Source organism: Gigantopelta aegis, chromosome 8 (genome assembly GCF_016097555.1).
Source record: "Gigantopelta aegis isolate Gae_Host chromosome 8, Gae_host_genome, whole genome shotgun sequence".
Classification (NCBI taxonomy): Eukaryota; Metazoa; Mollusca; class Gastropoda; order Neomphalida; family Peltospiridae; genus Gigantopelta; species Gigantopelta aegis.
The window spans coordinates 24,420,617-24,434,377 of NC_054706.1; the positions used below are offsets into that span (position 1 = coordinate 24,420,617).

The window sequence follows — 13,761 nt, forward strand, 5'->3', positions numbered from 1 at the left end:
CTGTGTATTTATCAACTGAAAACCAGTTTATTCTGTATGCATTATTCTATGTGATTGAATGATTCTAACAAGCATTTATGAAATTGTGGGCGTACATTTAAACACAGAATCCGTTTTGCGTGGCCTAAATGTTGGTTGTTCTATGTATTTGCCAATTGTGGTCACTTGGTGAATGAATCTGCTAACCCGTGACGAGCAGTGTGTATTCATAACACTTGTTAAAACGTCCAACCGCCGGGGAATTCAGTCACTCGAGTCGAAATCGGTCCAACGTGAGCCGGCATACGCAATCCATTTAGTATTGAAGAAAATTACTTAATTTGTCTCCCAAATCATGCCACAACTCCCAGGAATTTAGCAATGTGTATATTGATTATCTGACTATTATCTTCTGCATTCTGTCCTGAAAACACGACGCGACTGTAGCAAAAAAAAAAAAAAAAAAAAAAAAATTCCCGCCAACACAGTCACAACCTTTCTTTCTGTTTATTTTAAATGAACTAAAGAGGTAAAATTGATGAGTCCCTTTTCACCTACAAATCGAAACCTTGTCGCTTTCGATCCGACATTTTACATTAAATTACCAATTTAATTTTGGCGAAGGTGGTCGTGAATTGTATATATAGAATTGCAAAAATTGTATTTGACTTAATTTACCGTATCCGCCGTTTCAAGTTTCTTTCAATGAATGTAATCACGGAAACGTATTTGACGTAATTTTCCATTTGCAGCCATTTCAGAGTTTATTTTTGGAACTTGTTTTTACAAAAATTGTCGAAAAGCCTTTGAGTTCAGACCCCTGGCGCTTGCCTTCTCCGTTAATCGTTATTAACGTCATTATGTAATGTGCATACAACCTTATGACCATGTAAAAAAACAACAACCCAAAAATAGAAACCTGAAAAAAATATCCTACCATAATAATATATTAGAGGTGAAATGGGCTAACAGGCCTGGGTTTTCTCGTTCAGTCAGTTTGAAATACAGGAAATGTCATTTCAGAGACCCATGCAAATCCGATTACACTGTTGCAGCGTTTTACCGGAAGTCACGACTTTACGTAGCTCGTCGATATATGATTTGTGGAAAACGCCTTTCTGTCAGGAATGGATCAAAAACCTTTTCAGGAACGGGTGCATCTCAAAACGGGAATTTGCTGGCAGCACGTTTTTGATAAATGATGATACATTCGTCATTAGAACTATAAGCGTACGAGATATGGGGCGGGGGGGGGGGGGGGTACAAAACCTCAACTTCGGGCACAAATTATAGAGATATTAAGGGCAAAATGTGCCAACCTGAGAACGTTTTACCATGCATATCCATCATTCTACCGTCAAAATTAGTTATAATCCTTGTAAGAATACGTAGTGATTCGTTTGCAACCCTTATAGCTGTTTGGCCCTCCCGCCCCGGAGTCGGTCACTGGCGAAGCCAGAGGCTGAATCCGGGGCGGGTGTGCCTGAACCTTAGTGGATAGGGGCACGTAAAATGAGTTGCCCATTGCCCATAGCTGTTTGGTAGTGATGCTAATATGAATAAGTGTTGTGGAGCACTGGTTGGAACGAGAAATGGGCCCGACGGGAATCGATCCTAGGCTCTCCTTAGAGGGTGAGGTCTTGTTACATAGATAACTTTCTAACCCTGGCACGGCTAGAGGAGAGAAATGTTTTATTTAACGACGCAATCAACACATTTTATTTTCGGTTATGTGGCGTCAGATATATGGTTAAGGACCACACAGATATTGAGAGAGGAAACTCGCTGTCGCAACTTCATGGGCTACTCTTTTCGATTAGCAGCAAGGAATCTTTTATATGCACCATCCCACAGACAGAACGGCTACAGGATTCTGCCTAACGTCTTCACGTGTCTCTTTATTACTTCACAATGTACAATTACAGGTCTTCGTGCACATATACCGGCCTCGGTGGCGTCGTGGTTAGGCCATCGGTCTGGTAGGTACTGGATTCGGATCCCAGTCAAGGCATGGGATTTTTAATCCAGATACCGACTCCAAACCTTGAGTGAGTGCTCCGCAAGGCTCAGTGGGTAGGTGTAAACCACTTACACCGACCAGTGATCCATAAATGGTTCAAGAAAGGCCATTGTTTGTGCTATCCTGCCTGTGGGAAAACGCAAACAAAAGATCCCTTGCTGCCTGTTGTAAAAGAGTACCCTATGTGGCGACAGCGGGTTTCCTCTAAAAAACAACAACAAACAACAGTGTTAGAATGACCATATGTTTGACATCCAATAGCCGATGATAAGATAAAAACAGTGTTAGAATTACCATATGTTTGACGTCCAATAGCCGATGATAAGATAAAAAAGCAATGTGCTCTAGTGGCGTCGTTAAATAAAACAAACTTTATTTTTTTCGTGCACAAGTTTGACCTTCTTAGTAATACCTATCTGTGGTATTAATAGAAATCATTACATCGGCTGACATTGGAGAAAGATATAAAAAGTTCATTTTAATTATCCCGTACATCACGCCATATGCAACAACTCCCAGCCAGCCTTTCATGCTTTTGCCTCCGGGTGTGTGTTCGTGCAAAATTATTTTTTGCGTAGTTTGTGGTAATACAATTAATTTCCCTGGAATGAATTGATGGATTTATAGACCACAAATGGTTATGCTGACATTCTTTTCTACTTTTTATTCTACGATTCGTCCCAAGTACACAACGAAGATGCTGGAGGCTGTTATAAATTCCAATTTAGTTTTTGTTCATAGTGTCAGTGCATTATTGTTCCATTTTCCATTAGTAATTATGAAAATAGCAGGGGGTTTCTTTTCCCCCTCTGTTGGTGCGGAACGTAGCCCAGTGGTAAAACGCTCGCTTGGTATGCGGTCAGTTTGGGACCAATCCCCGTCGGTGGGTCCAATGGGCTATTTCTGGTCCCAGCCAGTGTACCACGACTGGTTATCAGAGGCTGTGGGATGGTAGCATATAACAAATCCCTTGTTACTAATGGGAAAATGTTGCGGGGTTCCTCTCTAAGACTATATGTCAAAATTACCAAATGTTTAACATCCAATAGCCGATGATTAATAAATCAATGTGCTCTAGTGGTGTTGTTAAACAAAACAAACACTCACCCAATCCCTCTTTTCTATTAAAACAGTTTCTTTTACTAACAGCCAGAATGTTTAACTACTAATAATATAATTCACCTTCTAGTATCTTAAACGTTTAAAATCCTCCTTTTCTGTCTATATTGGAGATGTCGTATTGCTTATTAATACTAACTGGATATGCTTGAAACAAAACGGGAAATAGAAGACCGTGTTAATTTCCTTTTAAATTGAATTTGTTTGTTTATACCCTCTTAATATTCAAGCACGCTGTCACGGGCATACATCTCAGCAATCTTGATCGGGCAGGCAAACAGATGGACAGACTAACTGTTTATTAAATTGTCATCTCGGTTATATACAAAGACTTATAAAATCTAGTAGCCCTCAGTAAAAATTGGTAACCCCATAACTTTAAAATAAAAAAATAATAATTAAAAGAGAAAAAAAAAGCAAACTACTTTTTTGATTTTGTGAATTAAACGTCTTGTTGATTGTGAATTGACAGTGGACATGCCACAACATTTAGTAGCCCGGTGGACTACTGGGATTAGACAACTGGTAGTCCGAGTGAGAAATTGGACGCCAAAACACCCTGGGCTACCGCAGAGTCCGAGCCTTGAAAGTATAATAAAACCTATACACTGAGTCACTCCATGTCAGTTATGAACGACAATAAATATATACAATAATCATCGGGTGGGCACACTCACTTACAAGCAGACGGACAGATAAGCAGATGGCATGCGTTGACAGGTAAGCAGGTAGGCAGACTGGCAAGAATTATGCGAATCTACAGGCAGTATTGAGCATATTATTTAGTATTTTATTCAGTATTTGGAATGTAGTTGCAGAAAAAAGAGAGGGTAAAAGTAAACGAAACGAGTATTTGTCTAATGACAGTTCAGTACATTTTAAACTGCTGCTTTTTGGAGACTAATGTGGTTATTTCGATACTTTGGAGAGAGAGAGAGAGAGAGAGAGAGAGAGAGAGAGAGAGAGAGAGAGAGAGAGAGGGGGAAGAGAGATGGAGGGAAAGAGAGAGAGGAAAGGGAGGGAAAGAGAGAGAGGGAGGGACAGAGAGGGAGGAAGAGAGAGGGAGGAAGAGAGGGAGGAAGAGAGAGAGGGTGGAAGGGAGGCAGAGACAGATAGAGGAGGGAAAGGGAAAAGGGGAGGGCGAGGGAGGCATGGTGAGAGAGAGAGAGAGAGAGAGAGAGAGAGAGAGAGAGAGAGAGAGAGAGAGAGAGAGAGAGAGAGAGAGAGAGAGAGAGAGAGAGAGAGAGAGGGAGGGAGGAAAGGGAGGGACAGAGAGGGACAGAGAGGGAGGAAGAAGACAGAGGGATAGGGTGGGAGGGACGGAGAGACAGAGGGAGGAAAAGAGATGGAGGCATGGAGAGAGAGAGACAGAAACAGGGAGAGGGTGGGAGAGAGAGAGGGTGGGAGAGGGAGGGAGAGACAGACGGGGAAGAGAGAGAGAGAGAGAGAGAGGAGAGAGAGAGAGAGAGAGAGAGAGAGAGAGACGGGGATGGAAAGAAAGAGAACGGTGCGCCGTTTATGTTGCCATGCAGGCTAATTCTACCGACATAGCAGCAAGGGATCTTTTATGTGCACTTTCCCATAGGCAAGATAGTCAACACCTCGACGTTTGATGTACCAGAGAGCGGCCGAATGAAAAAAATACAGTTTCATACAATATAGAAAGTGTCGATGAAAAATGATAATTATAGTCATCAATAATTCCATACTATTGTGTATAGTATGATAAATGTTTGTTTGTGTCTGCCATGATCGCCTAATCCGTACTGAGCCTCTTAACTTGCAAGCGACGATCAGAACTTGTTTGCATATCCATCCATTTATTTGGTTTCATCCTTACTTCAAAGGGAATCGCACAGAAAGACCGGCATTCAACTGTTCTGAGTGAAAATAAATTGGTTTCGGGAATTTCGGTCCAGTTTCATTAATGAACACAGTCTGGGAATTACGTGTGACAGGAAGCGGAAAGAACGTTAATAATTTATTACAGTTATGGGGCAAAGATTCGTGATTTATGAGTCTGATCCTGTATGCATTTCTAAACATAAAACCAGTTTTGTTTGTCTATATAAGCCACGCTAATCTAACTGATCCATCTATTTACGATTCTGAATATTATATATACAACAGCTTAGTATATTTATTTTTGCTAGAGGAAAAATATGCGTAATGACGCCGTTCTATAAGGAACATGAAATATTACTTAACCAGAAAAGGCAAAGAAAGAAATGTTGCGTTTAACGCTTACTCCGCTCGGTTTGTTGAGGTTTCTCAATTAAACTGGTCTACAATGTTTAAAGGGTTAATTGCATATTCCAAACTACAACGATTGTGTTGGGGTTTGTTTTGTTGTCTTGTTTGTTTGTTGTTGTTGTTGCTGTTTTTTGTTTGTTTTGTTTTTTTTTTTTTTTTTTGGGGGGGGTTGTATTTTTTCGATTGCAAACATATTTTGTTATACAAAGAACAAAAGAATTGGGCACAAGTTTACAACTTACGAGGCCCTCTTCTATCTTCATACAATATACTTGGCGACCTATATTACATAGCTGTAAATATAAACTACATGTATACATTCAAGGATAATCAGTGTAAGGAAATGTATTATATACAAAAGAATGTGAAGGAAAAACAACAACAACAACAACCAAAGAAAACAAATGGTTATTGCGATATTTGGTGCAGGGTTTGATAAAGCAGTCGGTGTAGAAAGGGTTAATGTGATATTCTAATCTGCGACTGTTGTGTTGTCTAACACATGATTACTGCGACATTTGGCTAGCCTTTGAGAGAGAAAACGCGCTATTAATACATAGGTTTCTTCTACCGAATAGCAGCAATGCGTCTTTTATACGGCTTCCCCACATATATATATATATATATATATATATATATATATATATATATATATATATATATATATGCCGTGATCTTTGATGTACGAGTCGTAGGTACCTGGTAGGGACAGACAAAGGCCTGATCTATCAAACAATGGGGATCGTTCAACTCTTTGCATCTCAGGGGAACATTGAATTACACCCCACCCCTTTCAGAGAGTAATGTTAGTGCCAGCAGTTTATGTATTGCGACTGGTAAAATGTGGGGTTTTTTGGTGCTGTTGTTGTTGTTGTTGGGTTTTTTGTGGGGGGTTTTGTGGGGTTTTTTTTGGGGTTGGGGGGGGGTTCTTGGGTGGGTGGGGATGGTGGTTGGGAGGGGGTGGGGGCGGTTGTGGGGTTTGTTTTCTTTTACTATTATGGTTTTTTTTTTTTTTTTTTTTTTTTTTTTTTTTTTTTTTTGAGAGGTGCTTATTATTATTATTATTTATTATTATTATTTAAACTGACAGTAAAAATGTTTCTCTTCTTCTTTTCCAGAAGACGGAAGCAAACTGCTGGTACGACTGTGTAGTGATCGAGACTGGGGGCGCCACTGCGGCGACATCCGCTACGAATACGGGACTGTCAACGAGAAAATGTATGGCTGCTTGGAAACATGTGACGAAGACGGTTGTAATGGCACTGCCGTCGTGAACCTCTCCTTTTCATTGGTGATCGCAATGACCGTTTTATGGCACGTGATGTGTCGGTGATCACGTGGATGGATGCCGGTGAAGACCCAATTTGCATCCTCATCAACGAACTAGTACGAAGCGACGCACTTACCATTCGGAGACAAGAAATACTATTTACAAATGCTATTAATTCTTCTGTGATCTTCTAATATTAACCCTTCATATCTGGCACTATTGTTTGGTGCCTTGGCAACACGCGTGTGGTTCCAGAGCAAACACAGTTACGTTCAATGGTTGTGAATAAGAGAACACGTGCCTCCTTGGAGTAATTCATTTGTGTTTTGAAATATTAATAATATGATTTATAAATGTATAGCAACTATGCATGTATCGACGATTTCATTACCCACTGTATTTAATATCCAATGTTATCACATTTTATGACCACATTCTTGCGACATGCATATTCAAAATATATATGTATGGTTATTATATAGTTTTATTATTGTTTAACACGCTTTTAATTTTATTTGATAATTAAATTAAATTTAATTTAATTAAATTTATTTTTTAATTTAATGTAATTTAATTTCATTTGATATATTCAAATGTAATCTAATGCAATCTAATCTAATTTGATGTAGTCTAATCTAATCCAAGCTAATAAAATATTAAATTTCATGTATTATTTAGCTGACTACAATATGACATTATCAACGAGTAAACATATGGACCGTGAAGTTAAATTAAACGAAATCATTAAAGGGACATTCTCGAGTTTGCTGCATTGTAAGATGTTTCCAATTAATAAAATATTTCTACGTTTAAACTTACCTATTAGATATATTTTTTTGTTTAGGATATCAGTGTCTGTATATTCAATATGTTTCTGGTCTACATAATATTTGTAAGAAGCCCAAACTGGATTTTGTCTCCAAATAATTTCGTACGTAAGAAAAACGAGAACATTTTTAGTACAAATATTAGAATGATCAGAAACACTTTTAAAGGGACATGCCCTAGTTTTTAAACTCTACAGCATATTTTTCATTATTAGAGCCGTTTATGATCACTGAAATCAAATATAACTTATATTTTATTCTTTAGATTATCTATTTCCGTAGAACCGAAGTGTTTGTAGTACCAAATATTGCATTGTTCATATTTTTAAAAACTAACGTGCGTTTGAGAAGTAGCGATTATTGATTCGAATTCTAATCTATGTTTAAGGATATTTCCCGTTTTAACGTCACAGACTCTTCTTTCACTCTATTGTAACTTTTTCCAAATGAGTTACAGGTTTGTAAATTAACTAAACTTAGTGTCCATTTTTTACAGGTTAAAACTAGGATCTGCGCCTTTAATATACAGCCACTAATATTTTATGCAGAATAATATATTATGTAATTACAATCGTTAAAAAGTCTCTCTTAGTCGATAACGTCTTAAAAATTGCAGCAAATTCAGGAATGTCCCTTTAATAGCGTTTGATTTTCCGTTTCTGATGTATCTCAATTTATTTAGTCAGATTTTGATATGAGGAAATGGTCACCTTTTCATTACCAGCTAAATTAGCATTAATAAAATACTCAATAAGTTGCAGAGAGGGTACTCTTTTACGTATAATGGCATTGCTGCTTGCGCTAGGAACATAGGAAAAAGGATCATGCTGTTAATATGTATATGTGTATATACTAAATAATATTACATTAATCCGATTGTGTCTCATTATAATTTTGCAGTTCATATCTCTATCTCTGTCTCTCTGTCTCTCTCTGTCTCTCTCTCTCTCTCTCTCTCTCTCTCTCTCTCTCTCTCTCTCTCTCTCTCTCTCTCTCTCTCTCTCTCTCTCTCTCTCTCTCGACGTAATCGAATGCGCCATATCATATTGCTGTAAGTATTTTTAATAATATATGTTATACTCCAAGACACTTCAATGATTTAAAGGGCACGCGTCAATATGTCCGCCTTTCTCTCACTACATGATACGTCACATACAGTTGATATGAATTTTGGAATATGAATTTATATATTCATGTATATCGGGTGTCTTCATTGTCTGCCTTGTGTTTATAAAAGTTCAAGTGTGTGACTTGCATTAACTGTTTGCAGCGCGCCAGATTTGGAATGATGTTGTGATGTTGGCCTAGTTTGTGGGTTTTTCTTCTTCTTCTTCTTCTTCTTCTTCTTCTTCTTCTTCTTTTATTATTCTGTATCTTCTTCTTTATCTTCTTGTTCATTTAGTTTGAGGGTAGTATTTTTTGTTTTGTTTTTTGTTTGTTTATTTTTGTGGGTTTTTTGTGGGGTTTTTGTTGTGTTTTTGTTTGTTTGTTTGGTTTTGTTTTGTTTTGGGGTTTTTTGTTTTGTTTGTGTGTGTGTGTGTGTGTGTGTGTGTGTCTGTGTGTGTCTTATTCGGCTGGGTTGTATTGTTTTTTTTATTTAATATGTTACATTATATATATATATATATATATATATTACATATTGTTTTATGATTTCCTATTTTTAGTCGAATATTATATACTAATTAATTACTTTGAATTTAGTAACATGCTACTATTTTACGATCATTTTAATCTAAATATGTCTTGGCTATTGCTTTATGGTCTGCATTCAGCCACACCTCACATATTACTTGATAACTAAATCTAGACAAGTCAGTATATGTATATAATGACGTATTACATGACACTCTACATGTAGTCGTGTAATGCATAATGCATGATAGCTGCACATAGATGAATCCAGTCACACGAAGCCCTGTATATAGCGTGGCGTGAATTAATACAGTCTACTTGATACCTGATCTACATACATGACTTGGCGTATTACATTATGCTTGATAGCTAGTCTACTCACACGACTTGGTGTATTAAATTGTAATTGATAGCTGATCTACTCACATGACTTGACGTATTACAGTATACCTGATAGCTGATATATTCACATGACTTGACGTATTACATTATACGTGATAGCTGATCTATAGACATGACTTGACGTATTACATTATACTTGATAGCTGATCTATGGACATGACTTGACGTATTATATTATACTTGATAGCTGATCCACTCGCATGACTCGACGTATTATATTATACTTGATAGTTAATCTACTCACATGACGTCACATATTACATTCTACTTGATAGCTAATCTACTCACATGACGTCACATATTACATTCTACTTGATAGCTAATCTACTCACATGACGTCACGTATTACATTCTACTTGATAGCTAATCTACTCACATGACGTCACATATTACATTCTACTTGATAGCTCATCTACTTACATGGCGTCACGTATTACATTCTACTTGATAGCTCATCTACTCACGCAATGATGCTCAGTGGTTCTCTCCGTGAAAACACGTCGTGCATATTGTGATGATTTAATCATATAAAGGTGGGAAATATTACCTAGTCTAAATAAGCTTGTTACCTAAAAGTCATCTTAATGTTTTAAGCTATAAAGATATTAAAAATATAATAATAATAATAATAATAATAATAATAATAATAATATCATCATCATTATCATCACCATTATTATTATTATTATTATTATTATTATTATTATTAGCTTCAGTGATAAAATGTTTAAATGCATGCCATAGCTCCACATGCTATCGGTGGATGTGTCTTACATACGTGTACTAAATAGTTATTTTCTACATTCAGTCACGTATTGCATACCAATACCTTCGTGAAACTGACTATTTAGTCACGCAATGTGTATTTTTGTGATACTGAACATTTAGTCACGTATTGCACACTGTTCGTGATATAAACTGTACCTGTCATAATATTCTCTTTGCTATTTGCTAATGTATATTATGTCATAATTCCTTCATCACTGTTACCTTTATAACTTTTTTGTTTGACATCTTTTAGCTGCACTGCATTCAGTGTATCTATTTGAAGTGTATTTGATAGCCTATGGTGATATATGTGTTAATAAAGCTATCCAGTAATTATTATATGTACATGTACAGCATTCAGTGTATCTATTTGAAGTGTATTTGATAGCCTTTGGTGATATATGTGTCAATAATACTATCCAGTAACTATTATATGTACATGTACAGAATTTTCACGGCATTATGTATGTACTTCGTCAACACTTCCATGGTTGAACTGTGTGAGATTTTTTAAAAAATATTTCCTGTTATATTACACCAATATATAGCATTTATTTATTTATATTTTATTATCTAATGCGTGCTACGTTTACTCTTGGTTTTAACATAGAATCAGACTGGGATTAAGGGCTGCGTTAAAAATAATTACATGGGAAGGTAATTAATTTGCAGTGGGTTTTTTCCTTCTCTCCGGTGTTAAACGTTTGTTTCTGAGTTTTAGTGGTGAATGGGAATGGGAACTCTATTAACGTGCCCATATCCAGTGAAGGTTCGTGCACGCCCATTCCGGACTTAACCTCTGACATCGCCGGTGACTAATTCCGGGACAGGAGGTGGTGATTTAATGTTCTATCACTCCCACCTGAATTCCACAGCAAAACCTTTAAAATTCCGCGGCAAAACTTTTAAAATTCCGCGGTAAAATTTGACATATTCTGCGGTAGAATTTGATGAATTCTGCGGCAAATTCTGCAACATATAAAACTGAAAAATAACACGTATAAATTAAAACTAGATGTTCAAACTGTTATATATTTAATTTCAACCTGTTTTAGTACATGAGTAACTGGTTACGGTGCAACGTCCCCATAGTTAGCATGGCGTTTTCTATTATATGTATTTTAAGTACGCTTATGTCGTGTTAATGAGCATGATATATTGCACACACACATTGTATATATGTTTCGTATCTTTATCAGACCTCGCCGTCTAGGTAGTACTAAACCAAATAACTTCCGGCTGGGTCAAAGTTCTAGGTACTCCCAACAAGTCCTGTAATAGGTGATAAATGTGACTGTGTTGGTTATAAAAATAAATAGTTTCATCTGGGCAAAAAATGTTTGCAATTTTATTTCATCTAGTACTACTGTGTCAAGTAGCCTTGTGCTTGAAACATGTATGGGGCACCTGCAAAAATAAAAGTACTCCATTTTTGTGCGGAACTAGGGTAGTCATAGACTCTACCCGTTATCTCAGAAATGAGCAGCTTGACCCCCACTTTTTATTTGATTCACTTTATGGGTGAGGGGTGGTAGTATTTATATCCGTGGCGTTTATGTCGATTGATACGCAGCAGGTAGAAGTTTTAGCCATATAAAATTATGTTGCTATTGTCGTCCATGGGATTTGATTTGGTAGTATACTGGTTACGGTGGAAGGGAAGCTATCGTTCTGGCACCCCATCCCTCCCCTGAGACTAGTTCAAGGGAAGATAACCGGCCATTGTTTATTGTTACACTATCGGACTACAGGCTTATAGGTACAGGGTTCGCTGCGCGGTACCGGCTCCAACCCAGAGCGAGTTCTTAAGGGCTCAATGGGTAGGTGTAAGGCCACAACATCCTCTTCTCTCTCATTAGCCACTAACCAACTAACAACTAACCCACTGTCCTGGACAGACAGCCCAGATAGCTGAGGTGTGTGCCCAGGACAGCGTGTTTCAAGCTTAATTGGATATAATCACGAAAATAAGTTGAAATGAATCAAGGGAAGATAGTTTAGTATCCCTGAAAAATTAAATACCAGTGCTCTTAAATTGGCTCCACATAATCGACTTTACGTGAGCAATTAATCACTCCCCTACTTGCATTAAAACCAAATAAGATAACAACACGTTATAATTGTTGTGCCTTGCTGTATCACCTCCACACGTATCCGTTGTAAATAATTGAAACAGCCCTATTTTCCAGTTTAACTTCTTGATATATTTGGCTTTTAAGTGTATGTTGTTTTCTTTTTATTATAACTATTCCAAACATACTGACTACGTATACCCTGAATTATCTCAGCAATAAAGCATGTGTTTTTCTATGCATCTAATCACGTACTTTTTAGTGATGTTTAACTGTTTACAAGCATAGCATGTAACCTTCAGTTTCTTCCTATGTAATAGGCGTAATGGAAAAAACTAAATATATGTATATTAGCATATGAGTATTTACTCTTAACCTACTAAAGGTGTGACTGATTTTTTAAATTTAACAAATTAGAAAAAAACACCACTAATACTTTATCATGTGTTATTAAAACACAATGATTTCTTATATATGTTTAAGCATGAGAAATAGTTTAGGGGTTATTTCAGAAATTAGTAGAAAGTAAGAAACATGTTTTTCCCCCAAAAATGCACATGTAATCGTGACTGAAGCAACCTCATGGCAATATGAAAAATGAAGATGCAGTGTCTGTTGCTGTTGTTATTGTCGTTATTTGTTTTATTATAGTTTGTGTGGTGGAGGCAACACAAATAGCTAATTACTTACATTTTAAAATCCAACACGTTATGTTTTATGTTTCACATTACTATAATAAACTATTTAATGCGTTGTGTATCCCATTGCCACTGATGCAGTTCGTTCTCTATGTATATTTTGAATCTTGAATAAAACATTTAAACCAATTAGAGTCGTTGGAGTCGTTTATTATGCTAAAGTCTGGGTCGAATTGCAGGTGATACACTAAGTAAGCCGCAGACTCAACGGTAAGTGTCTCCAGGGCTTCTAGGATACAGTAGTCTGACGCCCACAGCTACTGGGGTTTTATTTTACCGTCGGGCTAGTTGGACCCTCTCCTTCTCTCGCCCTGGGTTCCTGAAAAAAATTAATTAAAACCCAACTCATTAAAGTGACACACAAATTTTTAAACACTAAGACATATTTTCCACTATTAAAGCTGTTTGATTTTTTATTATTATTTTATTATTTAGAATATGCATTTTCGTACACCTGAAGTGGTTGTGGTCATCCAGGTTTTTGTAATACGCTAAAATGCATTTTTTGTTTATAATTCTAAAAACGCACGTTTGTGTACGAAGTAATAGATATCGAGACGAGCTCTGGTTATTTGTAGACGGTATGTCCCCGTGTAAACATCATAAACTTTAGCTTCTCTCTGTTTACCGGCCTCGGTGGCGTCGTGGTTAGGCCATCAGTCTACAGGCTGGTAGGTACTGAGTCCGGATCCCAGTCGAGGCTTGGGATTTTTAATCC

At 37.0% G+C, this 13,761-nt stretch overlaps 1 protein-coding gene across 1 annotated transcript in view; it reads left to right on the forward strand.

Moving 5' to 3' along the window:
• LOC121378317 overlaps positions 1-7,498 on the forward strand; it is a 109,572-nt gene extending 102,074 nt beyond the window's left edge. Inside the window, exon 3 of the mRNA XM_041506428.1 lies at positions 6,490-7,498. Within this exon, the coding sequence (XP_041362362.1) occupies positions 6,490-6,704 (215 nt within the window). The 3' untranslated portion in view covers positions 6,705-7,498. The remainder of the gene's footprint in view (positions 1-6,489) is intronic.
• The last annotated feature ends 6,263 nt before the right edge of the window (positions 7,499-13,761 follow it).